Below are 27,953 nucleotides of genomic sequence, written 5' to 3' on the forward strand. Positions count from 1 at the left end.
ACAAACCCTGCTTGCATGACTTTGAATTGGAATTGGCTGGGATTCTTTTGATGACATCTCTTGGGAAACAAAGATGCGAAGTGGTTGAAAGTGGAGTCATTCGAAATTCATCTTCAAAAAACATTTTGACAGAAGGTTTGAAAACAGCACTGGGCATTTAGTAACTGAATTATTGAATAAAGCAAGAGGATGAATTGTGATTAAAGATGAAAAGTCAGTTTGATCAACTTTGAGACATTGTATCTTTGGTAAAAAATTATATGTGTTTTGTAAACTGAGGTAAGAAAATTATAATTAAAAACAACATTTTTAAAAACAACACCTTTTAAACAATTAAAAACAACAATGGAAAAACGATGCATTCCAGTCATAAAATAGACCTTTTCTGCTTCTTTGTAATTTGTTTTTTTTCTGTTGCTTCTTCTTGTAGTGCACTTCTTCACAGGGCTCTTTATTCTCAAGTTTGGGTCAGCAACTAATAGTGCTTATTTGAGTGGCCCAATTCTTACCTGAACCTGCTGGTCAGGCCGCTGACTGCAAATTCTACAAAGCTTTTCAAAAATCACTTCGTACATTGTTATTTGATGCTATTGTGTTTTGATGCTTCGGGTCGTGTTTTGAGGCCTTGTAGTTGTACAGTGAACACTGTACAACCTTGAGGCTTTGTTTTTCTCTCAGCGGTCCGTGTTTTTGTGATCCAATAACTTTCGTTCTCTGTTTTCCCAATCTTTTCACCCCATAGCCCTCTTCCTTGTGTAAATCACAACTCAAAAAAATCCAAAAAAAAAACATTTCCTTCTCTGTTCTCATTCGTTTATTCATTCTTATTCGTTCGTTCGTTCGTTCTTCGACCACGTGTTTCTCCCCCATTTCCCCAGATAGATTGTCAAATTTCAACTCGTTATTTTATCGTCCATGCGTTATTGTTTTGATTATAGTTACTTTTGGTTTGAATTTCCTGTAACTTGTAATTATTTAATCGTGTTCTGCTCCTCGTGTGCGGCCTTGTAGTTGTACCCCCGTCGGTGTTTGTTATCTTAATCGTGTTTTGCTTGGCTCTTAGTTTTTGTCCCTTCTACCCCGAACATAATACTCTGTCTAACGTTCTAAATCCCCACCTCCCCCCCCCCCCCACTCCCAAAAACCAAACAAACAAACAAAAAACCAAAAACATTTATTTTCCTTTCTCCACGTGTACTGTTGACTCATCCTGTATTTTCTGTCCAGGTGTGCTGTTCGCCCCGCCCCCATTAACTCCTTGCCATCCACCGTTTGCCCTTCACGTGACTCGTGGTGGTCCCTCTCGGCTCTCCCCCCGTTGGTATTTTTGTGCACATAAGATTGTTCACGGTTCTGTTTAAATATTATTTAAATATGTATAACCTTTCCCCTTCAGTGTTTTACTCAGTGGTATTTTACAACACGCTGTTTTTCTTCCTATTTAAAAGGCTTTTCTCAATTTCCTCTCCAACTCATTCCACCTCAAAAAAAAGAAATTCAATATCTTATACGTCTCCCTCACTACATGGTCTAAATTCACATTCATTCCATCCCTCCTCCATCATTCTGAACCGGATTGCTAACTTGAAAATCACAACAAACCCAATTTGTTTTCAATGTTCGTCTTTCATGAATCATCCACTTTCTAAACCCCCCTCTTGCCCCTCCCATCCAAATCCCTCCCCTTGCACCTACACTCCTAAACTCCCCCCTTGCCCCGCCACTCTTAAACTCCCCCCCTACCCCTCCACTCCTGAACTCCCCCCTTGCCCTTCCACTCCTGAACTCCCCCCTTGCCCTTCCCCTCCTAAACTCCCCCCTCACTCCTCCCCTTCAAAACTCCCCCCCAACCCCTCCCATTCAAATCTCCCCCCATACCATTCCTCTCCAATTCTCCCTCCTCTCCCCTCCTCCTCAAAGCTGCCTCCTCCCCACTTCGTCTCCCTTCTATCTCATACCTCCACCCCCCCCAACCTTCTTCTTTCCTCTGTCCCCCCTCAAACAACCCCTCACTGTGCCTCATCCCTTCACCTTCAAACCTTTCATCCTGGTCATCCTTCCCTTTCTTGGAACTCTTCTGCAATCGCTGACACACTAACAACTGCTCTCCCTACCTCCCCCTCTCATCCTTCATCTTACCCTACTCCTCCCCTCCCCTGTCCTGTACCCGATGCTCCCCCTCTCTCTTCATTAACGGTATGGACCTCAAACATCCGGGGCCTTCGCTCAAACCTGACTGATCTCTCCATACAGGTTGCTTCTGACAATCCAGACTTGATCTGCTTAACAGAGACTTTCCTCCTTCAAGATGTCTCTGATTCCTTAATATCTCTTCCTGGTTACTCCCTCCTCCGGTATGATAGACCTGAGCCTCGGCCTGGTGGTGGGGTGGCTATCTTTATCAAAAACTCTCTTCCTCACTCTCCTTGCACTGCCCTCTCTCCTCCTCACCCCCAGGAGTACCTCTGGCTACGGCTTCCTCTCCGCTCCCACCTTTTGTTCATATGTGTTCTGTACCGTCCCCCAAACAGTGATGCCTCCATCTACATTTCACTGTCTGACAACATGGACCAACTTCTATCCACTCATCCCAACTCTCTCTTCCTCATATGTGGTGACTTCAATTGTCATCATGCCACCTGGTTGGGTGTGGGTTCCTCTCTCACCAGTCATGGCACCTCAGCAAAGGACTTCTGTGACTCACTGGGATTGACACAATCTGTCAATTTCCCAACCCGGATCTCAGCCAATGGAGTATCTTCTCTTCTAGACTTGGTTATGACCAACTTCCCTGCTAATGTCTGCTGCTCTTCTTCTGCTCCAATCGGTTCTTCTGATCATGTGCTTGTCAAAGTGGACATCTCTCTGGCCATTCTCAGAGAGCCTCCTCAGCGTCGACGAGTCTGGCATTTCACTCAGGCCGACTGGGACGGTCTTCAAGCACCCATCAATCGTCTGGATTGGTCTCCCATCTCCACTGCCTCTGACATCAATTCTTCCTGGGAATTCTTCCAAAGCAAACTGATCTCTCTCATGCACAGATTTATCCCATCTCGCCTTCAGTTGTCTTACCCTTCCTCCTGTCCATGGTACACTGAATCTTGTGGTGAGGCAGTTGCCCTGAAACAACTTGCCTTTGCCTCTTGGAAGGCTAATCCAACTGAAGGAAATCTCAGTTCCTTCCACCAAGCTCGGAACAAGTGTGTGTCTACCCTCAGGAGTGCCAGGAAGCACTATCTCTCCTCACTCAAGAATGAACTCTCAAACCTGTCTCCTTCCTCCAAATCCTGAGTGGCGTCTGGTCAAATCCGTTTCTGGTGTTTGTTCCCCCTCCATCCCCTCCCTTACCTCAAATGGCCACACAGTTGACATCGCACTTGACAAAGCCGAATGCCTCAACTCTGTGTTTGCCTCAAAATCCTTAGTCCCAAACCCATCTCTCTCTGTTCCCACCTTTCCCAGTCGAACCAAACTGCTCCTGGACTCTGTGACCTTCTCTCCTGACAAGGTGGAGGAGTTTTTGTCAAACCTCGACTCTGATTCTGCAACTGGACCAGATGGCATCAGCCCACGGGTCCTAAAATCCTGCTCTGCCGCTCTATCTCACCCTCTCTCTGTTCTTTTCACCCTATCTTTTGCTCAAGGTCATCTGCCAGCATCCTGGAAATCAGCAAACATTACCGCTTTACACAAAAAAGGTGCAAAAACAGATCCTTGCAACGACAGACCAATCAGCCTGCTCCCAATTATCAGCAAAGTCATGGAATCCATCATTGCTTCGGATATGAAATCTTTCCTCTTCTCCAATGGCTTGATCTCTGATCATCAATTTGGTTTCAGACCAGGTCACTCTACTCTGGACATGCTGCTTCTGCTGTCTCAACAATGGATGGAGGTCCTCAATGCCAAACAGGAAATCAGAGCTGTCTCCCTTGACATATCACGTGCCTTCGATACGGTCTGGCACCCAGCTCTGCTCACCAAACTCTCCTCCTATGGTATCCATGGAAATCTCCATGCATGGCTTGCGGACTTCCTCTCTGGTCGTAGTCAACGTGTGGCCCTGAATGGATTTCTCTCATCTCCCCTTCCCGTTCAGGCTGGAGTTCCCCAAGGCAGTGTGCTGGGCCCTGTGCTTTTTCTGGTCTTTATCAATGATCTCTCCGACTCTCTGGAAAATCCTCTGTATCTCTTTGCTGATGACTCCACTCTCTGCCGCTCCATTCCTCTTCCCTCAGATCGGCAGTCTGCAGCCTCCTCACTCTCTGAAGACCTGGACAAAATCACAGACTGGTCAAACATGTGGAACATGTCTTTCAATCCTGACAAATCTCACACTCTTACTATGTCTCTCCGAAAAGATCGACTGGACAACCCTCCCATCTACTTTCTCAACAATCCTCTCCAAGAAGTTCTGTCGCTCAAGCTTTTGGGTCTCACCATCTGCCATGATCTTTCTTGGGAAAACCACATTTCCAAGCTGGCCTCCAAAGCCAGTCGCCGACTGGGCATCCTCCGTCGTGCGAAGTCCTTCCTAGGCACACCTGAGCTCCTCACCACATACAAGGCTTTCATCCGCAGCTCAATGGAATACTGTTCTCCCCTATGGGCTGGTGCTCCTGCCTCACACCTGGCTCGGCTTCACGCTGTTGAATCCAAAGCTTTCAGAATCATTGGAATCTCCCGCGATGAAGCTATCTCTGAGGGCCTTTCACTCACTCACCGCAGGCAGGTAGGTGGTATTTCTGTCTTCTACCGACTCCTCTCCGGCCTTGCTCCCCCAGCTCTCTCTGTGCTCTGTCCCCCAAATATTCCTACAGGTCGCACAAGATCTGCCAGCCACCCTCTGATGGTTAAACTGCCGAAATCTCGGCTCTCTGCTCACCTTCACTCTTTCATTCCTCTTTTCTCCCGCCTCTGGAACAAACTCCCACACTCACTTCAATCACACTCCTCCCTCCAGGTCTTCAAAACAGCTGTTCACCACCATCTCTTATCTTCCCCCATCCAAAACCTTGATCTTTTCTACCCCCACGAATTCACCCCAGATCCACCTTGTTTGAAATTCCAACTTCTTTCCTGGAAGTCTTGGCAGTGTCCATATGTTTTATACCTCTCCCACCCCCCCCCCTTCCCATGCCTTCCCCCCAAAGCCCTCTCCCTCCCACAGTTCTCTCGATGTCTCCATGTCTCTCGGTCCCTGCTCTCAAATGTTGTGTTTGTGTCCTTCCCCCTCTCTCCCCATCTTGTCTACCGCTCCCGATGTTATTTGTTTTGTGTGTCTGTTTGTCTTTTCTGTGTGATTAATGTTCGCTCTTTCATGAGCCTCGATCTTGTATACAAAAAACAAAAAAAAACAAAAAAACAAACAAAAAAAAAAACAAAAAAAAAAACATGGGGCAGGCTACTTGTGCATATATTATGCACCAGTGATGGATTTGCGCTATCGACTGATCGCGCTGCGCTATCAATGGATCCATCGTTCGTGCAGGCATCGATCGATCGTGCATAACAGTACCACTCTTGGCATTCGTCATATTCGATCATTAATTTGCCGTCATCTGGGCGGTGTGTATAATTTCTCCCCCTTACCTTTTCATTTCAACTTGCTTTTTGTCACTGATGTAAAGTCATATAAAAATGGTTTTAAGTAAGCAGCGTATTAAAAAACATGTTGTATCGAAACGATTATAAAACAATAGAACGTTGAAAGGCGTATTAAATGAAGAAACAGTTTCACTTTGGTTTTTACCAACGTGCCTTCCGAGCCGATTTCAACATCCGTGTGCCGAATCCCCAATGTGATCGCCAAGGTATTTCTCCAGGTACAGTGCTGTATTTCCATGTTTTCCCATGTATTACTTCAGCTAGTGATTGTGGTTGACGTTTATTTGTGTTCCATATACAACTAATTGTTCCTTCCCTTTCTCACGTGAGGAAAGTTACACATTATTAATAATAGTGAGATACCCATGATACGCATGGGTGGGAGGCCAGAAGCAAACAGACAATGCAGAAACGGCGAATGCTAAAGCATGAAACCAATAAATTCCACATTCCTGTAGCACCTTCAGTCGCACGTCAGACATGGACAGTAAGTTCGTGAAGGACTTCCATGAAAAACGTACCCATTTGCAAACAAACAGGTACGTGTGTTCCATACCCAGTCAATGGCGAATCTGCATATGGCGATCCGCGAATGTCACGTTTAGAAAGTAGAAACCATCACGGCATTCCGTCATTCACTTGAAATCAATATATTTTTTCATTCCAAACAGCATAACTCCAATCACAAATATACATTAATATAATAAACTTTTAACAACATTTGTGACATAAACAAATATTTAAATCCTGATGTGAAGTTCTGTATGGTTGGGTGAACACAATTACGAATTCAAAATCGTAATTGTATTCACTCAAGTCCAATCATCAGTTGATACTTTAACAAAACGATTAACACGATTAACGTTTAACGATTAAACATTACGATTGAATGACGGTTGTATTTGGATATTATCAAACCCGAGCATTGCTGTCATCTGTCCACTTTCGCATTCGTGGCAGGTTCATAATTGTCATCAAAATCTAAACAGTATTTGGAGAATTTCAAGAAAAGCCACATCACTGTTCATATCGGTAAATATGATTCCATAGTGTTTGGAAAAACTGGAAAATTGGAAAACTTGGAAAAATTGGAAAAACAATACAGTAATACCCCGGCCTACGTCATTAATTGGTTCCATAAGCCGTGACGTAACTCGGTTTTTGACGTAAACCGGGCGTAATGCCTTTTAGCTCTTTCACGAGCCTCGATCTTGTATACAAAAAAGAAAAAGAAAAAAAAAAGCCCTAAAAATGCCTTAAAATGAAGACAAACCGTAAAACTAGAGTAAATAACTCGCGAAAGTATATAACTATCGCTAAACCTTAAAGAACACTACAAACACATTTTAGTCATATTTTTTAATGAGTAATGAACACAATTAATAAATGAATTTGTAAAGAATAATAAATAAAATTAATAAGATTCTGTTATTCACCTTAAACATGGCGTCTCTTCTGAACACAAACACACATTTTAGCAGTCTTAGCCGGCGGCGCTTTTTCAGTGACGTATGCGAGAATACATTCCCTATCATGAATGATGGTCGATACTGTCGACCGTGGCAGCCCTAAGGCATAGACCTTATCGCAAATCGGTAATTATCAACAGAGGGCGCTCCACCGCAAAGCATGATGGGATCGAAAAGGGGGCAAAGGTAAACACGAACCCAGAAGAGGAAGCGTCTGTCTACGATCGACGCTGTGTTTACGGAAAGGAAGATGGCTAATGTGAAAGAAATTCAGCGTTTTTTGGCATTAAAATCCAGCGATTTAAAGAAATATTTGAGGGAAAGGGGGGTTCCCATTGGAGAAGAGAAACAACCTGCTTATGCAAGAACAGTTCCTGAATGTTGAAACCTCGATCGGCCATACAAATATCGCCGGGCTGGAACTTGTCTACAATGTTCGTCATCTTTACAATTTTTTTGTCCGACGTGTTACCTCCTGTAGGTTTGGAAATGTATGAAATTGTTCCGCTAGGTGTAATACCAACAAGGCACTTGAGAGTAGGTCTTGACTTATATTGGCTGTACACTTGCGAACAAAACTTGGGAGACGGTGCTTTGTCCTAATCCAAAGCAAAATGCGAGGTCCTCGTCACGAAGATTAAGCCGAAGCTTCATAAGTGTCATGAGTAGATGATCCTCTAAAGATTGAGATCGCTTAAAGGAGAAACGGACACGAGCAAAACAACTTTGCAGATTTCGAAACATAAACATATCTTAAACACTTCTATTGACTTCATTTCACAAATATCTTAGCGGTTTTATTAGAATTTGTCAAAATATCGCCGAACAAGCAAAATCAGTTTTGTCAAAACCACAAACCGGAAATGACATTTGCGAAGTAACCCAGTTTTTCGTTCTTAAAGCCTTTGTGTGAGTAAACTAGTTAACTAGTAAACTAGTTAAAAGGTATATTAACAAACGAATGAAACAGATTTGGTCAAATTCTGACTTTTTTTAAACTCGATCGCATTTCACACAAAGTTGTGAGCAGCTAAAGCAGCAGAAACGTCGCTTGGCTTCTCAGATAAAATAAATAATTCTGTCTGCAATTTCAGGTTAATTTTCTTTTAAAAATCGCTTTCTCTGCAATCAGTGCATGGATTGACATGTGTGGATGTGTGTGTGGGTGCGGGGTGGGGGGGATGTGTGTGTGTGTGTGTGTGTGTGTGTGTGTGTGTGTGTGTGTGTGTGTGTGTGTGTGTATGTGTGTGTGTGTGTGTGTGTGTGTGTGTGTGTGTGTGTGTGTGTGTGTGTGTGTGTGTGGGGGGGGGGGATGTGTGTGTGTGTGTGTGGGGGGGGGGGGGGGGGTTGGTGTGTGTGTGTTGGGGGCGGGGGTGGGGGGGATGTGTGCATGTGTTTGTGTGTGTGCATGTGGGTGGGGGGTAGGGGGAATGTTTGTGTGTGGAGGGGTGTGCATGTGGGGGGGAGGGGTGTGGGGGTGTTTGTGTGTGTGGGGGGGGTGGATATGTGTGTACGTGGGGGTGGGGGGGGGGGTTGAGGTGTGTGTGTGGAGGAGGGGGGGGGTTGTGTGTGTGTGTGTGTGTGCTGTGTGTGCTGTGTGCTGTGTGTGTGTGTGTGTGTGTGCTGTGTGTGTGTGTGTGTGTATCGGGGTTGTATCTAAGGGGGTTGTGTCAAAGCATGTCCAATGAAAGTGGGGTTGTATCAAAAGTGGGGTTGTATCAAAGGTGGGTGCGAGTAAACCGGTCATCACTGCCAGCATTTTTAAAGTGGCAGTTCTAGCCATGTGTCACACATTGGCACACAGACTGAGCCACTGCCAGGCCACTGTGTAACATGTGGCCATCAAAATGATGCTGTGGCAGCTGCTGTCCTAGGGCCCAGAGGGTTAAATATAGTTTGGAGATGATGTGTAGAACTTACTCATGTTGGTTTCTTTGTGATGGCCCGTGCTTTCCATTATGGTCAATGTAGGCGTAGTTAGCTGTTCGCAGCACATATGTGTCCAAACAGCATGGTGCAAAACCAGGGTGGTTGATAATGCATGAAAGTACTCCAGCGTTTTCCATTTCCTCTCTAACTTTAGGTATCTCCCTGCAGCACTTGCACTCATTCACCTGTGGCATGGCCTCACAATTACCACAACTGCACCTGTCCAGAAACAATAAGTATTTGCATATGTATGTCTGTTCTTACTAAAGCCTGTACATGAACACTACAACTGATACACCTGCAGTGCTGCACTAAGTCAATAAAGTCGTATTTCGTTTCTGTGTTTCTATCTATTTCTTGCCTTATGTATTCCATTGACCAGAAAAAGAAACTTTTTCAATTAAAAAAGAGACATAAAAATGAATACCATTCAGTATTTTGGAGGCGCCCGAGATCAAAATCGATCGCCATTGTGTCTGTGTCCGACGATTTCTCTTCTTCACTCTCTGGACAGTATGGTTCGAATCTGTATGGGAGAATCGAGTGTGATTCCCCAAGATTATTAACTTTCTCTTCATTTTCCGCATCAGATTGGTCAGAAATATCGCTGATATCCAGACTTACGCAACTATCGGAGTCGGTGTCTGCCATTGTTTACTATTGCGCAGTCACATCAGCTTCCTCCGATGACGTCACATGAGGGCAGATTATCGCGAGATGCTGGCCGGCGCGAGAGAAATCGTCTGCTATTGGCATTTTAAAACTCGGATATCTCACGATTCACGCATGCTAGAGCAACAATTTTTGCGCCAAACTTAATCTTTTTTGTTGCTACAATTAATTAATCTTAAGCATTTGATGTCTATACTCATGTCCGTTCTCCTTTAACTCCGAGTTTTGTAGTATTGTTTATTTGCCAGGTCTTGTCTTCCATTGATAATTTCCCCTTATAATAATGAAGGTTCTGTGCATGAGGGGATACTTCTGCTAATAACCACTTAAACAGGTCATAACTAGGTAAACCTGTATAAAGTTTCACAAGTTCATCACAGTTTGCTATGTCCGAAACAGTAAGCTTCTTGTTACATACTGCAATGGCGGCTTTCAGTTTTGCGACGGTGTCCTTGGCTTGCAAATACTGGCTCATGAGCTAATCACAGTTCACAGTTAATTTTTCACAGTAAAAAAGTCCTAAAAGTAGTTTAAAGTGGTAAGGATCACATAGTGTGTCAATGTAAACAAGCAGTCTGTCAAAGTGACAGCGACCGCCGGCGGCGCTATTGCCCCTTTCCGATCCCGTGACGCATTGCGGTTCCGATTCGCGATAAGGTCTATGCGCTATCACCGACACTTTTTCACCTTTTTCATACCTTTTAATCAGATTTAACCTATCTTCCATCGTAACCACATTACGCTTGGAAACACCAGCATTATCCTTCTTGGGACCCATGGCTAACACAGACACAGTAAAGGAATACTGTACGTCGCCTCTGTTTTGAATCAGAACCAGCAGTTGCGCGTACGTACAGTATACTGTACGTACATTTTAATATATTTTTAATGTGCTTTTTATTGTATTTTAAATTGTTTTTTTTAGCTTCTTTTATTGTTAATTTATGTACTATTTTATTTATTTTAAATATATTTTTAAGGAAATTTTTTTTTTAACGTCCGTGCGAGTGACTTAAAGTCGCACATAATGACGTTTGCTGAACTGAAATTTACTCTAGAAGAGTGGCGTAAAGTCGGATTTGACGTAGGTCGAAATGGCGTAAAACGGGGTATGACTGTATAGCCGATTTTACTCCAGGGGTCCAAGGATTACCCACCCAAAATATCGTTGCGATCGGTTCAGCCGTTTTTGTGGTACCTTCAAACAGACAGACAGACGGACGGACGGACATTTTGTGAATTATAGTAAGATTATCTTATTTAAGAGCAACGACTTTCCAAAGGGAAGGAACAATTAGTTGTATATGGAACACAAATCGACGTCAACCACAATTACGAGCTGAAGCGGGACATGGGAAAATATGGAAATACTGCTCTGTACCTGGAGAAATACCTTGGCGATCAAATTGGGGATTTAGCGCACGGATGTTGAAATCGGCTCGGAATGCGCATTGGTAAAAACCAAAGTGAAACTCTGTTTCTTCATTTAATATGCCTTTTAGCGTTCTATTATTTTATAATCGTTTCTATATAAAATGTCTTTTTAATACGCTACTTACTTAAAACCATTTTTATATGACTTTACATTAGTGACAAAAAGCAAGTTGAAATGAAAAGGCAAGGGGGGAGAAATTATACACGCTGCCCAGATGACGGCAAATTAATGATCGAATCTGACAAATGCCAAGAGTGGTACTGTTATGCGCAATCCATCGATGCCTGCGCCATCTACCGATGCTTGCGCGAACGATGGATCCATTGATAGCGCAGTGCGATCGGTCGATAGCGCAAATCCATCGATGGCGCATAACATCTACACTGCTCACCCCCTCAAGTGATGGGTATCTCCTCTCATGTCCCTTCTTCCACCCCCTCCCCCACCCCTCACAATCCCTCTTACCACGATATGCCATGGAGCTTTATTCTTCACTTTTATCTTTTCATTTTTTTATTTCCCTCAGGTGTGGTGCACATGCTTTGTTGCTCTTCCACAATGAGGCAATCCTGTCAAAATACATGACCGCCAAGTGATTGTTGGACATTGCAGAAAACGGGAGAAAATGATACAAGACTCATAAAAAAAGACTTTTGCATCAGCGAGTTTCACCACAATGTCTTCATTAGGGAAGAATGAAGGAGAAGAAATGACCGAAAGTGACCGAACGATGGTGGAAGTCAAGTTTGACTACAGTTACACAACTGAAGCGGGACGTGAAGTTGTTATCCATCAGGGTGATGTCTTCTTGTTGGTGAATAAGACAAACGACGATTGGTGGCAAGTCCGCCAGCTCAACAATAACATGCACATATACGTACCTGTAAAGTACGTCAATGAGGTGGAAGACGAAGGACATTGTGAAGAGATTTATTCCACACCTTTCAGTGATTCAGGCAGGTACAGGGAAGCCTGTAATGGGAGTGACAAGCTTATAGACATCAACAAGAAGGCATTGATGCCTTCTAAAGTTAAAGTCTACCCTGATGCTAGACTGGTAGGTGTTGTGCCTAGCCCACTGCCTGCTTGCAAAAGCGATCCCCTGTGCCCAGTACCGAGCCCAAGATTCAACCGACCAGGCCGTAAACAGAACTCTAAGAGAAATGCACCGGATGACGGTGAAGTTGTCAACATACCTTGCACTGATGGACATTCATCACCGTCATCTCCTTCCCAATCTCCTGCTCTTCAGTGTGCCTTTGTGGTGGTCGCATCACACAGTGATCCGCAAACATCGGGTACTGGCATTTGGAATGATGAACATGTCAGCAAGAATGTTGGTGCGTTTGGTGGAACACATGATTCGGACTCGCTCGGCAGCAGTTTGGAAGAGCACATTGGGTGTGATCAGGTATGATGGGTCACAAGGGCAGGATGTGTGGTTATTTATTTATGCCAAGTTTCACAGTGTCAAGTGGAAATGCAGCCAATCGTGTTTATCGTCGTCATATTTGAGGTTAGATTGGCAAGGCAGTTTTCAAAAACTGTTCATGATTTGATGGTAATAGATCTTTGGTCATCCTTGACTGTTATTGCAGCCTTTTCATTTACCTTTGTGCCATATTTACACTGTGAGAAGTGAGTCATTGAATTCAGCCTGAGCTCTTGCCTTGCGGTTCCACTACCTCAGTTTCAAATGACATGTACATGTCTGTTTGTCTGTCGATTGTATTTATTTATTTTTACCTGTTTATTTATTGCTTCATCGTGTCCTGAGTGATGCACTTCCAAATAACTCTGTGCAACCAAACTAGGTATGTGTGAGCTCTCTACTGGAAGAGAAACAGACAAGGATGAATTAGATTGATTGTGTTTTATTACACTTGCAGCTGCTTGTTTACTACACTCCGTGCTATTCCAGTTATGGTCACAAAACAACACAGTTTCACCTTAACCAGCACAATCTAGTGTTTAAGAAGAAGGGTTACCTAGTCAATACAGTGTCAAAAAGTTTAATAATATATAGAGGACAGTGGTGTCAATCGCATGTTATACCAGGCTATAAACGATCCCATAAAATAAAATAAATATCCATTAATTGATATGTATAGAATAGCCAGCGTAGCAAATAAACGGTTAGAATGTAACGACACCTGTTGCGTGAAGTTATTACATTGTGGCGGACACGAAAGCACTGACGTGGTGACGTCACCCCGCACACCAAGTGGGGGTGGGCCACGCCCGGGAGAGAGGCGTGGCCTCACGATATACACAGGGCGCGCCCCGCTCAGTATTACAGTGAGCTCTTGAATAAAGTAAAGACTCTTACAAATTACCGCGTTGTCCGCTTCCTCCTTGCTCACAAGCAGCGCGCGTAATACCGCGCTTTACTGGTGACCTCGACGTTGGATCTGCTGTAGCGATCCTTCCAAACACGACGCCATTGCCATGGCCAACAACGCGATGTCGGTTAAACTTCCCGAATTTTGGGAGGCCCAGGCCGAAGTTTGGTTCGTCCAAGCCGAAGCCCAGTTTCAGCTTCGGCGCCTCACCGGCGACGACACGCGCTGCTGCCACGTCGTCGCCTCCCTCGGGCCCGGCACGGCCGCTCGAGTTGTGTCCGTCCTTCGCCACCCACCGGACGGCCACAAGTACGAGGCACTCAAGCGGCTGCTCCTAGCCACGTTCGGCCTCACGGAGGACGCACGGGCCGACCGCCTCCTGGATCTCCCCGAGCTCGGCGACACGCGCCCGTCGGTCCGAATGGACCATATGCTGTCACTGTTGGGCGACGAAGCCCCTGGTTCTCTATTCCGGGCGCTTTTCCGTCGCCAACTTCCAGCACAGGTACGCCTCGCGTTGGCCGGGACCGTGCTAACGGAACCCCGAGCATTGGCCGCCGAGGCGGACAGGTACTTTGCGGCTTCGGACACGCGGGCGAGAGTCGGTGCGGCCCACCTCGTGGATCCCGAGGCTGATGCTGATCCACAGCATCAGCTTCCACAGCATACACAGCATGCTGATACGCACCTCGTGGCCGCCGCCACGCCCCGCCCACCGCCGCGGCGAAAACCGCCGGCTCCACCGGCCTGGCCGGAGCCAGCCGCACTCCTCCAGCTCCACCACCTGGTGCTGGTTCCACGCCAAGTTCGGCCACGAGGCTAGACAGTGTCATCCGCCATGCTCCTTCAACAGGTCGGGAAACGCCCGGGCCGGCGCTCAATAGTGGCAATGAGCGCCGGCCGTTCGAGCAGCCTGCTGTTCATAACGGACACCTTAACCGGGCGCCGTTACCTGTGCGACACGGGAACGCAGGTGAGTGTCGTTCCTGCCGGTACGTCAGACAAGCACGCCGCGGGCGGGTGCCCCGCGCTGCTTGCCGCGAACGGGACGCCCATCCGTACGTACGGAAAACGCTGCCTCTCTCTGCGGTTCGGAGGGCAGGTTTTCCGATGGTCGTTCGTCACCGCCGACGTGCCCATGGCATTGTTTGGCACGGACTTCCTGTGCGCCAATGGGCTCCTGGTCGACGTAAAGCACAGACGTCTTGTCCAGGCCGAGACGTTCAGCTCGCTCGCTTGTGTGCTGCCCAGCTCGTCGAGCAGCTCACCGAGCGGCTCGCCAAGCGGCTTGCCGAACGGTTCGGTTCCGGCCACGTTGATCTGTACGCTTCCGGCAGCGGACGAATTCACCCGCCTCCTCGCCGGCTTCCCGGCCCTCACGCGGCCCACCTTCTTGGCGGGGGCCGTCAAGCATGGGGTGGCCCATCACATCCCCACCGTCGGGCCACCGGTCTACACCCGGGCACGCCACCTCGAGCCGACGAAGCTGGCGGTAGCAAAAGCGGAGTTCGCTACCCTGGAGCGACTCGGCATCGTTCGGCGCTTGGAGAGTGCTTGGGCGTCGCCGCTGCACATCGTGCCGAAGCCCGGCGGGGGATGGCGACCGTGCGGGGACTATCGCTGTCTCAATGACGCCACCACCCCGACCGCTACCCCGTCCCCCACATTCAGGACTTTTCTGCCTGTTTGGCGGGCATGTCCTTCTTCTCGAAGGTGGACCTCATACGCGGCTACCATCAGGTCCCCGTCAGGCCGGAGGACGTCCCGAAGACGGCGGTCATCACGCCGTTCGGACTCTTCGAATTCCTGCGGATGCCCTTGGGTCTGAAGAATGCGGCTCAGGCGTTCCAGCGGCTGATGGACAGCGTCCTGCGCGACTTGGATTTTGTATACGTCTACCTGGACGATATCCTCGTCGCCAGCTAGTCCCGCGAAGAGCACCTACACCACCTCCGCACGCTCTTCGAACGCCTGGGCCAGCATGGCCTGATTGTGAACTCCGCAAAGTGCCGGTTCGGCGTCGCCGTAATCGATTTTCTGGGGCACCGCGTCACCAGGCACGGAGCCGTCCCCCTGCCGGCCAAGGTGGAGGCGGTGAAGGGGTTTCCGCGCCCCCGCACGATCAGGGGGCTGCAGGCGTTCCTGGGCATGGTGAACTTTTACCATCGGTTCCTGCCCCGTATCGCCCAGCTCCTGCGCCCCCTGCACGAAGCTCTCCGAGGTAAGCCGGGCAAAGGCGACGTTACCTGGACCGAGCAGATGGACGCGGCGTTCACAGGCGCGAAGCTCGCTTTGGCTAACGCCAACATGCTCGCGCACCCGGCGCCCGATGCACCCATCACCCTCACCACCGACGCCTCGGACTACGCGGTGGGCGCGGTGCACGAGCAATGGGTGCGTGGAGCTTGGCAACCGCTGGCGTTCTTTAGCCGGCAGCTTCGCCCGCCCGAACGCCGTTACAGTACCTTCGACCGCAAGTTGCTCGGGCTTCACTTGGCGGTCAGGCACTTCCGCCATCTGCTCGAGGGCCGTGCGTTCACGGCCTTCGTCGACCACAAGCCGCTGATCTTCGCGATGGGCAAGGTCACCGAGCCGCGGTCGGCCCGGCAGCAGCGTCACCTCTCGGCCGTGTCCGAGTACACGACGGACATCCGGCACGTTGCGGGGAAGGACAACCCGGTGGCGGATTGCCTTTCCCGGGCCGTCGCCCACGCAGTCAACTTCGGCATCGACTATGCCCGGATGGCAGCGGACCAGGCCGCTGACCCCGACGTCCAGGCCTTGCGGACCGCCGTCACGCGCCTCTGCGTCACCGAGGTGCCGTTCGACGGCGCGGGCGCGGCCCTCTTGTGCGACGTCTCCCTCGGGCGGCCTCGCCCCATCGTGCCCGCGGGCTGGCAGCGCCAGGTGTTTGACGCCATCCACGGCCTGTCCCACCCGGGCGTGAGGGCCTCCCAAAGGTTGATTGCCGACAAATTCGTCTGGCATGGCCTCCGGAAGGCCGTCCGCGGCTGGGCCAGGGCGTGCCCCGCGTGCCAGCGCGCCAAGGTGCACCGGCACACCCAGGCCCCGTTAGCCCCGTTTACGGTGCCGGAACGCCGGTTTGACCACGTCCACGTGGACCTGGTGGGACCTCTGCCCCCCTTGCGGGGTTTCACCCACGTCCTCACCATGGTGGACTGCACCACTCAGTGGCCGGAGGCCGTGCCCTTGGTGTCGACGACGGCGGCGGACGTCGCGCAGGCTTTCATCGCCACCTGGGTCGCCCGGTTCGGCGCCCCCTCAGACATCTCGTCCGACCGCGGCCCCCAGTTCACCTCGGAGCTCTGGGGGGCGGTCGCGCAGGGGCTCGGGGTCCGGCTGCACCGAACCACGGCCTACCACCCCCAGGCTAACGGCCTGTGTGAGCGATTTCACCGCTCATTGAAGGCCGCGCTCCGGGCCACCCTCCGCGACGGTGGCTGGGTCGACAGGGTCCCCTGGGCCCTGCTGGGTCTCCGGACGGCGCCCAAGGAGGACCTGCGCTCATCCGCGGCGGAGTTGGTCTTCGGGCAACCGCTGCGGGTGCCGGGCGAGTTCCTCCCCGACTCCACGGCACCATGGTCGCTCCACTCTGCAGGAGACCGCCCAGAGGTTCGCCCCGGTGCCAACGGCACGCCACGGGCACCCACCGACGCACGTCGCCCCTGAGCTTCGCACGGCGGAGTACGTCTTCGTCCGCCATGATGCCCACCGGACACCACTGCGGCCCCCGTACGACGGGCCTTTCCGCGTGTTGGAGACCGGGGTGAAGCACTTCACCCTGGACATCGGCGGTACTCCTGACCCGCGTTTCTGTGGACCGCCTCAAGCCGGCCCACCTCGACATGAACCATCCACCGCCAGTGGCCCGACCCCCGCGTCGGGGCCGCCCCCCTGCGGGCGGACCCCCGGCACCGCCCAGCCACGCCGCCCCCCGGTCCTGCACCCATCCCAGTGGCAGCCGGAGGCATCCCAGATGGCATCCCTGCATCCCAGACGCCGCCAGTCGCCAGGGGGGCGCTTCGGCCGGGTCATCCGTTTGTCCCGCAAACTGACCCTTCAGGTGCGCGGGGATTCTGGGGGGGGGCGCGTGTGGCGGACACGAAAGCACTGACGTGGTGACATCACCCCGCACACCAAGTGGGGGTGGGCCACGCCCGGGAGAGAGGCGTGGCCTCACGATATACACGGGGCGCGCAGCCCTGAGCAGCTCAGTATTACAGTGAGCTCTTGAATAAAGACTCTTACAAATTACCGCGTTGTCCGCTTCCTCCTTGCTCGCAAGCAGCGTGCGTAATACCACGCTTTAACATGCTCTTTATGATGTCTGTGACACTTTATCAGTACATGTACCATTACAATAATCAACAAGTGAAATCACATATCTCAGAAACCTCTTTCCATATACAGTGGCCTCCATAAGTATTGGAACAGCAAAGTCAAATTTGTTATTATTGCTATACACTCACTAAATTTGGATTTGGGATTGAAAGATGAATATGAGACAAGAGCACAGCAGGTCATCTTTTATTTATTGGTATTTCTATGCATATATGTTTTACCATTGTAGAACAATAGCAGTTTTTATGTTAAATTCCCCCATTTTAGCTAAGATGGGTATATAGCTATATAGTGGATATAATTTTTGGTGCTGTGGATTCTGGGAGTGTAACCTGGTGGTTCGTTGTAGTTTGTGTTTTCACTGACTGGGGTGGGGTGCGTATGCATCCAAGTGTAGTTGCTGCCTGGGGAGGCGTATGTGCATCTGTTAGCCCACCTCAGCTGACCGTATCGGGGTTGAAGGGACAAAACCGAATGATGCCGAGGACTTTGACTGAAGACCCGGTCAGTGAGACGTGTGTGTGTGTGTGTGTGTGTGTGTGTGTGTGTGTGTGTGTGTGTGTGTGTGTGTGTGTGTGTGTGTGTGTGTGTGTGTGTGTGTGTGTGTGTGTGTGTGTTTACACCAAAAGAGAACTGTTTGTCTGTGTGTCACCATTTTTCTCAGAGATGGCTGAACGGATCTTCGTCAAACTTTCAGGGGTTTGCCAGTAAGTGCCATGGAGTGTTTTAGAACAAAAATAATTTCTTCGGAATATTAAAAGCAAAGGTCGATTTTTGGGGGGGGGGGTTATATATATATATTATATATATATAGATAGTTTATATATATATATAAATATTAGAAAGATTATAGAAATTACACTATATATATATATATATATATATATATATATATATATATATATATATATATATATATATATATATATATATATATATATATATATATAAATATATATATATATACGTATATATAAATAAATATATAATCTATCACACATATATATATATATATATATATATATATAAGTTCAAAACACACCTGGTCACAAGTGTGCCGCACTGACCGGGTCCTCAGTCGAGGTCCTCAGCATCATCCCGTTTCGGCCCTTCAACCTTGATACGGTCAGCTAAGGTGGGCCAGCAGGGGCACATCCATATGCAGCAACTACACCTGGATGCGTACATACCCCCACCCCCAGCCAGTGCGAACGCAGACTACAACAACAACAACACCTCCACATCCAGAATCCACAGCACCAAACAAACACGGTGGAACACTCAAACACCCACCTTTATACCCTTCACCACTCACCAACAAAACACACCAGATCATTCACACACACACACACACACACACACACACACACACACACACACACACACACACACACACACACACACACACACACACCCAACCACCTACCCTTACAACATACACCACTCAACATACAAAAACACACACCCTCACCAACTCACTCATATACACAAAATAAGAAATAATAATAGTAACAAACAAAAAAAACACATAACCAACCAACCTACACCGTTTGACGTGCCTCCATAAACTTCCTCCATATCCAAAATGAGCCTTTCAAGGCAACCTGGGCCACCTTGTCACACATCCTCCTTCTTTCTGTCCCACACACTCCAAGCCGAGCAAGAAATGCAGAAAAGTAATTGCCAATATGCCCTCTGCACCCCACCTCAAATGGCTGACACGAAACTCGCCAACCCTTCTCCCGGCACTCTGCCTCCAGCTCACTGTACTTTCCTCTCTTCCTCTCGTGCACCTCCTCCATATTCTCTTCCCAAGGTACCGACAATTCCCCGAAGATGACATGTCTTGTTGCACCTGACCAAATGACAATGTCAGGCCGCAACCTTGTCACACAGATCTCCTCTGGGAATACCAATTGTGGCTTTAGGTCTGCCACCACCTGCCAGTCACAAGCCTCTGACAGCCCTCTTGCTTTCCACCTCCTCTTTCCACCTCTTACCACTTGGCCCTCTTTGACAAACCACACCTCTCCCCCATCAGTCTCCTTCTCCACTCTTCTTTCTCTTGACCTCAGCACCTCTTGTTGCACCATCTGCACCACCACCGCCAGCACCTGATCATGTCACCACCTGTATTGTCCTGCTGCCAATGCGACTGAACATGCACTCAGTGCATGCTGCACCGTTCCCACACCTCCACACAAATAACATCTCTCCTCCTGCAAGAACCCCCACAATCTCAAGTTTACTGGCGACGGAAGCACATCATACATTGCCCGCAACAGGAAATTCAACAATATTGGCTCCATCCTCCAAATCTCTTGCCACTTCAATATCCTCACCCGCACACCTTCCCACTTAGTCCAAGCACCTTGCTGTGCCTGACTGACTGCTTTCACATATCTCCCCTCCTCTTCCTTTCTTCTCACCTCCCTCTCAACCATTTTCCTTCTCTCTTTCACACATGCCTTTCCCCATCGCTCATGCTCCATCCACCCCAAGCCATGCTTCCCATGCTGTACCATCCCCATGACCTCCTCCTGTTGCAACCGCTCCTCCATCTCGTCCACCTCTGCTCTTGCATGCCACTTTCGACTTCCCTTCTTCTCTGGGAGAGCATTCTTTACCACTGCATCACTTGAATCCCGCAACATCATGAACTCCCGCACCTTCACCACCTTAAACTCCTCGGTTAGTGATGTCAAGGGAAACTGGAGTTTCCCACCCTGACCATAAAAGGCAATGCTCGTCAAACAGCGTGGCACTCCCAACCACCTCCTCACAAACCCACTCACCACAACCTCCATCCTCTCTACATGCCCAATTGCAATATCATACATCATCAATGGCCACAATACTCGTGGCATCAACCCAAACTTCAAACACCATACCTTCAACTTACCTGGCAAACCACATCCATCAATCCTCTTCAAACCTCTCAAAAGCTTGTTTCTGACCTCCTCCACTCTTCCCACATCATTCAACTCCACTGTATACCACCTTCCCAAACTCTTCACAGGGGCCTCCACCAATGATGGAACCACCTCCTCTCCCAGCTCAAACCTGTGCATGTTATCCACTACTCCTCGTCTCACTATCACACTCCTCGACTTTCTTGCTTTAAATCCCATTCTTGCCCACCGCATCAACCTTTCCAGTCGGCCCAGTACCCCTACTGCTGCATCAGCAGACAGTTGGACACCTGTCAGGTCATCCATGAAAGCAAACATTGCTGGCAACTTCTGACCAGGGGCTAGCTCCACTTCTTTCCCATGTCCACTCACCGCACGTATCAACAACTCCATAACCAGCACAAACAAAATAGGGGAGATGGTACATCCCATCGGGATTATATATATATATAGATTATATCTAAATATTAGAAAGATTATAGATACTAGGGCATGCCCGTACTATATCTATATCTAAAATTATATCCCCCCCTCTATTTACATGAAATGGTTTGGTTCATGAAATGTTTTGGTCCATTCGCAACGCCAAAGCGAACGGCGAACGCTTTACATGAAATGGTTTGGTGCATGAAATGTTTTGGTCCATTCGCAACGCCAAAGCGAACGGCGAACGGCTTGCGAGTACAGTGACAATCCCCCCGGGGTTTTAATTAGTTATAAAACATCGTTTAACGCCAACATAGCGCCAACATAGTTTGCAAACGTGAAATAAATGAATACGCTCTCAAATGTGCCATCCGAGGCAGAGTGTGTCCGCCATCGCCACGTTCGGCACACGCGATAGCTCGCTGCTCTCTGATTGGTTGAATCGTTTTTTGGACATAGCTCGGTAAGTAATTGTCCGATTAATATGAAACCTTGAAAAGGCACATCCTCGGGTCCCCAGCAATATACCTGGCAAGTTTAAAGTATATCGGACCCGTGGTTGTCGAGAAACAGCGGTCACAGACAAACGTACAAACAAACAAACACACAGAGATTACTGGAATTATAGATAGATTAGACATATATATATATATATATATATATATATAAATATATAATGTTTCACATATATATATATATATTATATATTATATTATAGTATGTATAATATACTATAATATATATCCATATATATATATATATATTGGGATCCATATATATATATTATAGCCTGGTGTTGGCTTAGCGGTTAGGGTGCCGGCGGCTTGGGATCCTAGGATCCTGGGTTCGAATCCCGGTTGATCGCTGAATTAACGCCAGGGGGGTTGACTCAGCCTGTCATCCTTCCGAGGTCGGCAAATTGAGTACCAGCTTGCTGGGATGAATGATCCCGGTGTGTACCCCGGTTTAGAGTAGGTGCACCGTATCCCTGTGCATCGTAAGAGCGTGACCAAGGGTTGGCGGCAGGAAGGGCATCTGGCCATAAAAACATTGCCTCAAACAAGGAACCATAATTGTCATGGGGTCCGCAAGGCTAACCCCCGCTTTAGCGGGGAAAATGGCCTTAAAACGATCATTCATTCATTTATATATATATATATACATATATATAATATACATATATATACATATATATATATATATATATATATATATATATATATATATATATATATATATATATATATATATATATATATATATATGTATGTATATACAGTGGAACCTTGACTTACGAGTGCACCAACTTACGAGTTTTCCGAGATACGAGCCGTCGCTCGGGCGGTTTATTGCTTTGAGATGCGAGCCGAGATCTGAGTTACGAGCTTTCGCCACCCGCCACCAGGTGGGTTCCGGTCACATGGTTATCTTGCCGTGCAAGATCTTAGTTTTTCGACGATTGCGTGTTTTATATCCAAGCACATCATCCTCTTCTTCTTCTCAGTACTGCCCTTGGCACTCAATTTCTTAGGACCCATGGTTAAAACTAAGAAATTTTCCAAAATAACCAAAATGCGAAAACAAAGCAGCAGCGATATACGGCAGAGATACTTGCACGGCAAGATAACCACGTGACCGGAACCCACCTGGTGGCGGGTAGCGTAAGCTCGTAACTCAGATCTCGGCTCGCATCTCAAAGCAATAAACCACCCGAGCGACGGCTCGTATCTCGGAAAACTCGTAAGTTGGTGCACTCGTAAGTCAAGGTTCCACTGTATATATATATATATATATATAGAGATTTTAGACATATATTATATGTTAGATATCTATTATTGTATTAGATTATAATCTACATATTAGACCATGTCATTCTACTCTGTATATGCTGCTTCTGCTGTCTCAAGGTTTTTTTTTGTTTTTTATTGTATACAGAGTCGAGGCTCGTGAAAGAGCTAACATTTATCAAACAAACAAATCAAACAAACAAGCAAACAAAGTATATAAAAAGGGGAGCGGTCGACAAGATGGGGAGAGAAGGGGAGGAAGCACACAAACACAACATTTGAGAGCAGGGACATCGGGAGATGTGTGGGAGGGAGAGGGCCTGGGGGGAGGCAGGATAGGCATAAAACGCAAGGACACCAAGGACTTACAGGAAAGAAGTCGGCACCTCAAAAAAGTGGATTTGGGGTGAAATTAGTGGGGGTAGAAAAGATCAAGGTTTTGGATTGGGGAAGATAAGAGATGGTGGTGAACATGGTGGTTGTTGGTGGTTGGAGGTCTTCCATGCCAAACAGGAATCAGAGCTGTCTCCCTTGACATATCTTGTGCCTTCGATATGGTCTGGCACCCCGCCCTGCTCACCAAACTCTCCTCGTATGGTATACATGGAAACCTCCACCCACGCATGCCTTGCAGACTGCCTTTCTGGTTGCAGTCAACGTGTATCAACAACAACAACAACATGCATTTTAAGGCCATTTTCCCTGCTAGAGTGGGGGTTAGCTTTGCGGTCCCCATGACAATCTTCTCCATTTTGCCCTATTTTCTGCATCTCTCCTTGTTAACCCCCTTGCCCGCATGTCTTCTTCCACTGTCTTTAGCCAAGTCTTTCTCGGTCTTCCCCGTCCTCTACTTCCTTCTACATTCATTTCCATCACTCTTCTCAACCAGTCACTTTCATACTTCCTCAACACATGACCAAACCATCTCAACCTGTTCCTCTTCACAGCATCAATCACAGGCTCTATTCCCATCATCTTTCGCAATTCATCATTTGTCTTCCTCTCTCTCAACAATACTCCGCACATCCACTGAACCATTCGCATGTCCACCCTTTCCAGCCTTCGTTGCTGCTCTACATTCATGACCCATGTCTCGCTCCCATAAATCATAACACTTCTCACACATGCAGCATACACCTTTCCCTTCAGCTTCAACGACACTCCCCTCCTCATCAGCACGCCACTCAGTTCCCGAAACTTCTTCCATGCACATCTCACTCTAGCAACCGTTGCCGAGTCTGATCCACCTTCTTCATTCAGCATGTCTCCGAGATAGCAAAACGTTTTCACACCTTCCAGCTTCACGCCGTCTCCAAGATCCCTGAAACGTATATCCCTGAATGGAATTTTCTTCTCCCCTTCCTGATCAGGCTGGAGTTCCTTGAGGCAGTGTTATGGGCCCTGTGCTTTTTCTGGTCTTCATTAATGATCTCTCTGACTCTGGAAAATCCTCTCTATCTCTTTGCTGATGACTCCACTCCCTGCCTCTCCATATCCCAACCCTCAGATCGGCAGGCAGCAGCCTCTTCACTCTCTGCAGACCTAGAAAATATCACAAACTGGTCAAACAAGTGGAACATGTCTTTCAATCCTGACAAATCTCACACTCTCACTTTGTCTCTCCAAAAAGATCATCTGGACAACCCTACCATCTACTTTCTGAACAATCCTCTTGAAGAAGTTCTGTCACTCAAGCCTTTGGGTCTCACTATCTGCCATGATCTTTCCTGGGAAAACCGCATTTCCAAGCTGACCTCCAAAGCCAGTCGTTGACTGGGCATCCTCCATCGTGCGAAGTCCTTTCTGGGCACTTCTGAGCTCCTCACCACATACAAAGCTTTCATTTGCAGCTCAATGGAATACTGCTCTCACCTCTGGGCTGGTGCCCCTGCCTCACACCTCGGTCGACTTCACGCGGTTGAAACCAAAGCATTCAGAATCATTGGAATCTCCCTTGATGAAGCTGATTCTGAGGGCCTTTTTCTCTCTCTCACGGCAGGCAGGTAGATGGTCTTTCTGTCTTCAACTGACTCCTCTTTGGCCTTGCTCCCCTGCTCTGTCTGTGCTCTGTCCCCCAAATATTCCTGCAGGATGCACAATATCTACCAGCAACCCTCTTCTGGTGAAACTGTCAAAATCAAGACTCTTTGCTCACCTTTACACCTTCATTCCTCACTTCTCCCACCTCTGGAACAAACTCCCTCACTCTCTTCAATCCCTCTCCTCTGTTCAGGTCTTCAAAACAGCTGTTCACCACCATCTCGTATCTTCCCCCATCCAAAACCTTGATATTTTCTACCCCCGCTAATTTCACCCCAATTCCACTTTTTTGAAATACCAACTTCTGTCCTGGAAGTCCTTGGTGTCCTTGTGTTTTATACTTCTCCCTCCACCCCCCCCCCCCTTCCCACGCCTCCTCCCCTCAAGCCCTCTCCCTTCCACACATCTCCCTGCTCTCAAATGTTGTGTTTGTGTGCTTCCCCTTCTCTCCCCATCTTGTTTTCCGCTCCCTCTTTTTGTGTGTTTTGTTAGTCTGGTTGATTTGTTTGTGAAGTAAATGTTAGCTCTTTCACGAGCCTCGATTCAGTATACAAAAAAGAAAGAAAAAAAAAGTGGTTTTATTACGTGTTTTATGGCTGTGAGGTGTTTTCAATTTCGTGGTGGTGATGTGTTTTTAATTTCGTGGTGGTGAGGTGTTTTTATTACGTGTTTTATGGCTGTGAGGTGTTTTTATTAAATGCTTTATGGCTGTGAGGTGTTTTTCATTTTGCGGTGGTGAGGTGTTTTTATTACGTGTTTTAAGGCTGTGAGGTGTTTTTATTACGTGTTTTATGGCTGAGGTGTTTTGAATTACTTGGTGGTGAGGTGTTTTGAATTACTTGGTGGTGAGGTGTTTTGAATTACTTGGTGGTGAGGTGTTTTGAATTACTTGGTGGTGAGGTGTTTTGAATCACTTTGTGGTGAGGTGTTTTGAATTACGTGGTGGTGAGGTGTAATCGTCCCAAACTTCCAGTCTGCACCTACCCCTCCCCTATGTATGTGCTGAGGGGTTCTTTCTTGAAAAAAAAACATTCAACCTCAATCTTCAACCTAAATTGCCTGTAAAAATGTAATATCACAAACACAACAAATACATTTGTGCAAAATAATTGTTTGTATTATGATTGGTGTAAATCATGACAACACAGCAACTCAGGTACAGTCATTAGCCTCAGCTAAAATAAGCCTGTTCCTCAGTAACGACGCTTGGTGAGGCGAGCGTAGAGAGCCGCTCCAAGCTAGTATATATATGTGTGTATGTATATGTATATATATATATGTATGTGTATATATATATATATATATATATATATATATATATATATATATACAGTGGTACCTCGGCTTACGAGTTTAATCCGTTCCGTGACGGAGCTCGTAAGCCAAATCGCTCGTAAGTCAAAGCAAATTTTCCCATTCAAATGCATTGAAATGCTATTAATCCGTTCCAGCCTCAAAAAAAAAACACCAATTTTTTTTGTTAGGTGCTTTTAAATAACAAAAATGTACTTTATAAATAACAAATAATGTATAAACAAGCACGACCTCGTATATACTGTACATAATACAAGAGAATGTAAAGAAATAAACTGGACCTCTATCCATGAAGATATGGAGAAGTTGTTGTTTGTGTGGTTGAAGGAGAAGCAGCTCGCAGGAGATACCGTGACCGAGAGCATCATGTGTTTGAAAAGATTGAAACTCGGATATCGAGCACGGACCACGAGGTGTTTTTTCTTTTTTCTTAATCTCGGTTTCAGTGAACTTTTGCTCTGTGCTCACGTGTACTGTACCTGTACCTGTAATGGTACGTCAGAGGATGGCACCTGTTGTCATCATATTAAGTGCAAGATGTTCTGCATCGTAAGTTGGTACACCGTGGTCTTTCGGCGGTGTTTAAGCCGGCCGTCTTGGCTTCTGTCACCATTGGCATTGAGTCTTTCGATGTAGGTAGGTCGTTGTGTGCCGGTGCCTTGGCCGAATTCCTTCATTGCTGCATTGTTAGCTCACCTGGTTTTTTATACCACATCTTTGGTTATCGGACCAGCGAATGACGTCATCTCCAAAGTATGGCTTATTCTCACTTGTCTTGGACGATCTTCTACTTCTAGCCTTCCACCGTGCATTTGGTGTCCACTGTACTTACTGTACAGTGCCTGGTAAAATTGATGTAATGGGTTTTTGACCGTCAACGCCATGAACCGTCATGAACCGTCAACGCCATGAACCGCTAACACTCAAAAGCCCATTTATCGCGCCTTATAAAGCAAAACGCAAACCGAAAGCCATGCCTCTCAAGCGAGGCGTGCTTCCGTGGTCACGTGATCCACAGGTGTAGCTCATTATACCCGCACGCGCGACACGCTTTGGCGGTCACGTGACCAGCCACTCTGGAGGCGGGGATCCCCGCCGATGACGTCACCGGCTGGAGCAAGGAGATTCCTCGCTAATGTATTTCGACGATTGCGTGTTTTATATCCAAGCAGAGATGCTTTCACGGCAAGATAACCACGTGACCGGAACCGGAAGCCACAACCGGAAAATTCAAAAAAATAAATTTTTTGAGCTCGTACATCGGATCTCGGCTCGTATCCCAAAGCAACAAACCGCCCGAGCGACGGCTCGTATCCCGAAAAACTCGTACGTTGGGGCACTCGTAAGCCGAGGTACCACTGTATATGTATGTATATATATATATATGTATGTATATATATATATATGTATGTATATATATATATGTATATATATATATATATATATATATATATATATATATATATATATATATATATATATATATATATATATATATATATAATCGTTTTAAGGCCACATTTCCCTGCTAGAGCAGGGGTTAGCCTTGCAGGCCCCGTGACAATCATGGTTCCCTGTTTGAGGCAATGTTTTTATGGCCGGATGCCCTTCCTGACGCCAACCCTTAGTCGCCTCTTACGATGCGCAGGGATACGGTG

The 27,953-nt window shown here is 47.4% G+C and overlaps 1 protein-coding gene across 5 annotated transcripts in view; it reads left to right on the forward strand.

The window, feature by feature from the left end:
- LOC137416826 (rho GTPase-activating protein 15) overlaps positions 1–27,953 on the forward strand; it is a 186,635-nt gene that overhangs the window by 14,012 nt on the left and 144,670 nt on the right. For all 5 annotated transcript variants that reach the window (XM_078781893.1, XM_078781895.1, XM_078781896.1 and 2 more), the window contains exon 2: positions 11,639–12,523. In XM_078781893.1, the coding sequence (XP_078638019.1) occupies positions 11,789–12,523 (735 nt within the window). In that variant the 5' untranslated portion in view covers positions 11,639–11,788. The remainder of the gene's footprint in view (positions 1–11,638; positions 12,524–27,953) is intronic.

This window comes from Myxine glutinosa, chromosome 7 (genome assembly GCF_964187855.1).
Source record: "Myxine glutinosa chromosome 7, kmMyxGlut1.1, whole genome shotgun sequence".
Lineage (NCBI taxonomy): Eukaryota > Metazoa > Chordata > Myxini > Myxiniformes > Myxinidae > Myxine > Myxine glutinosa.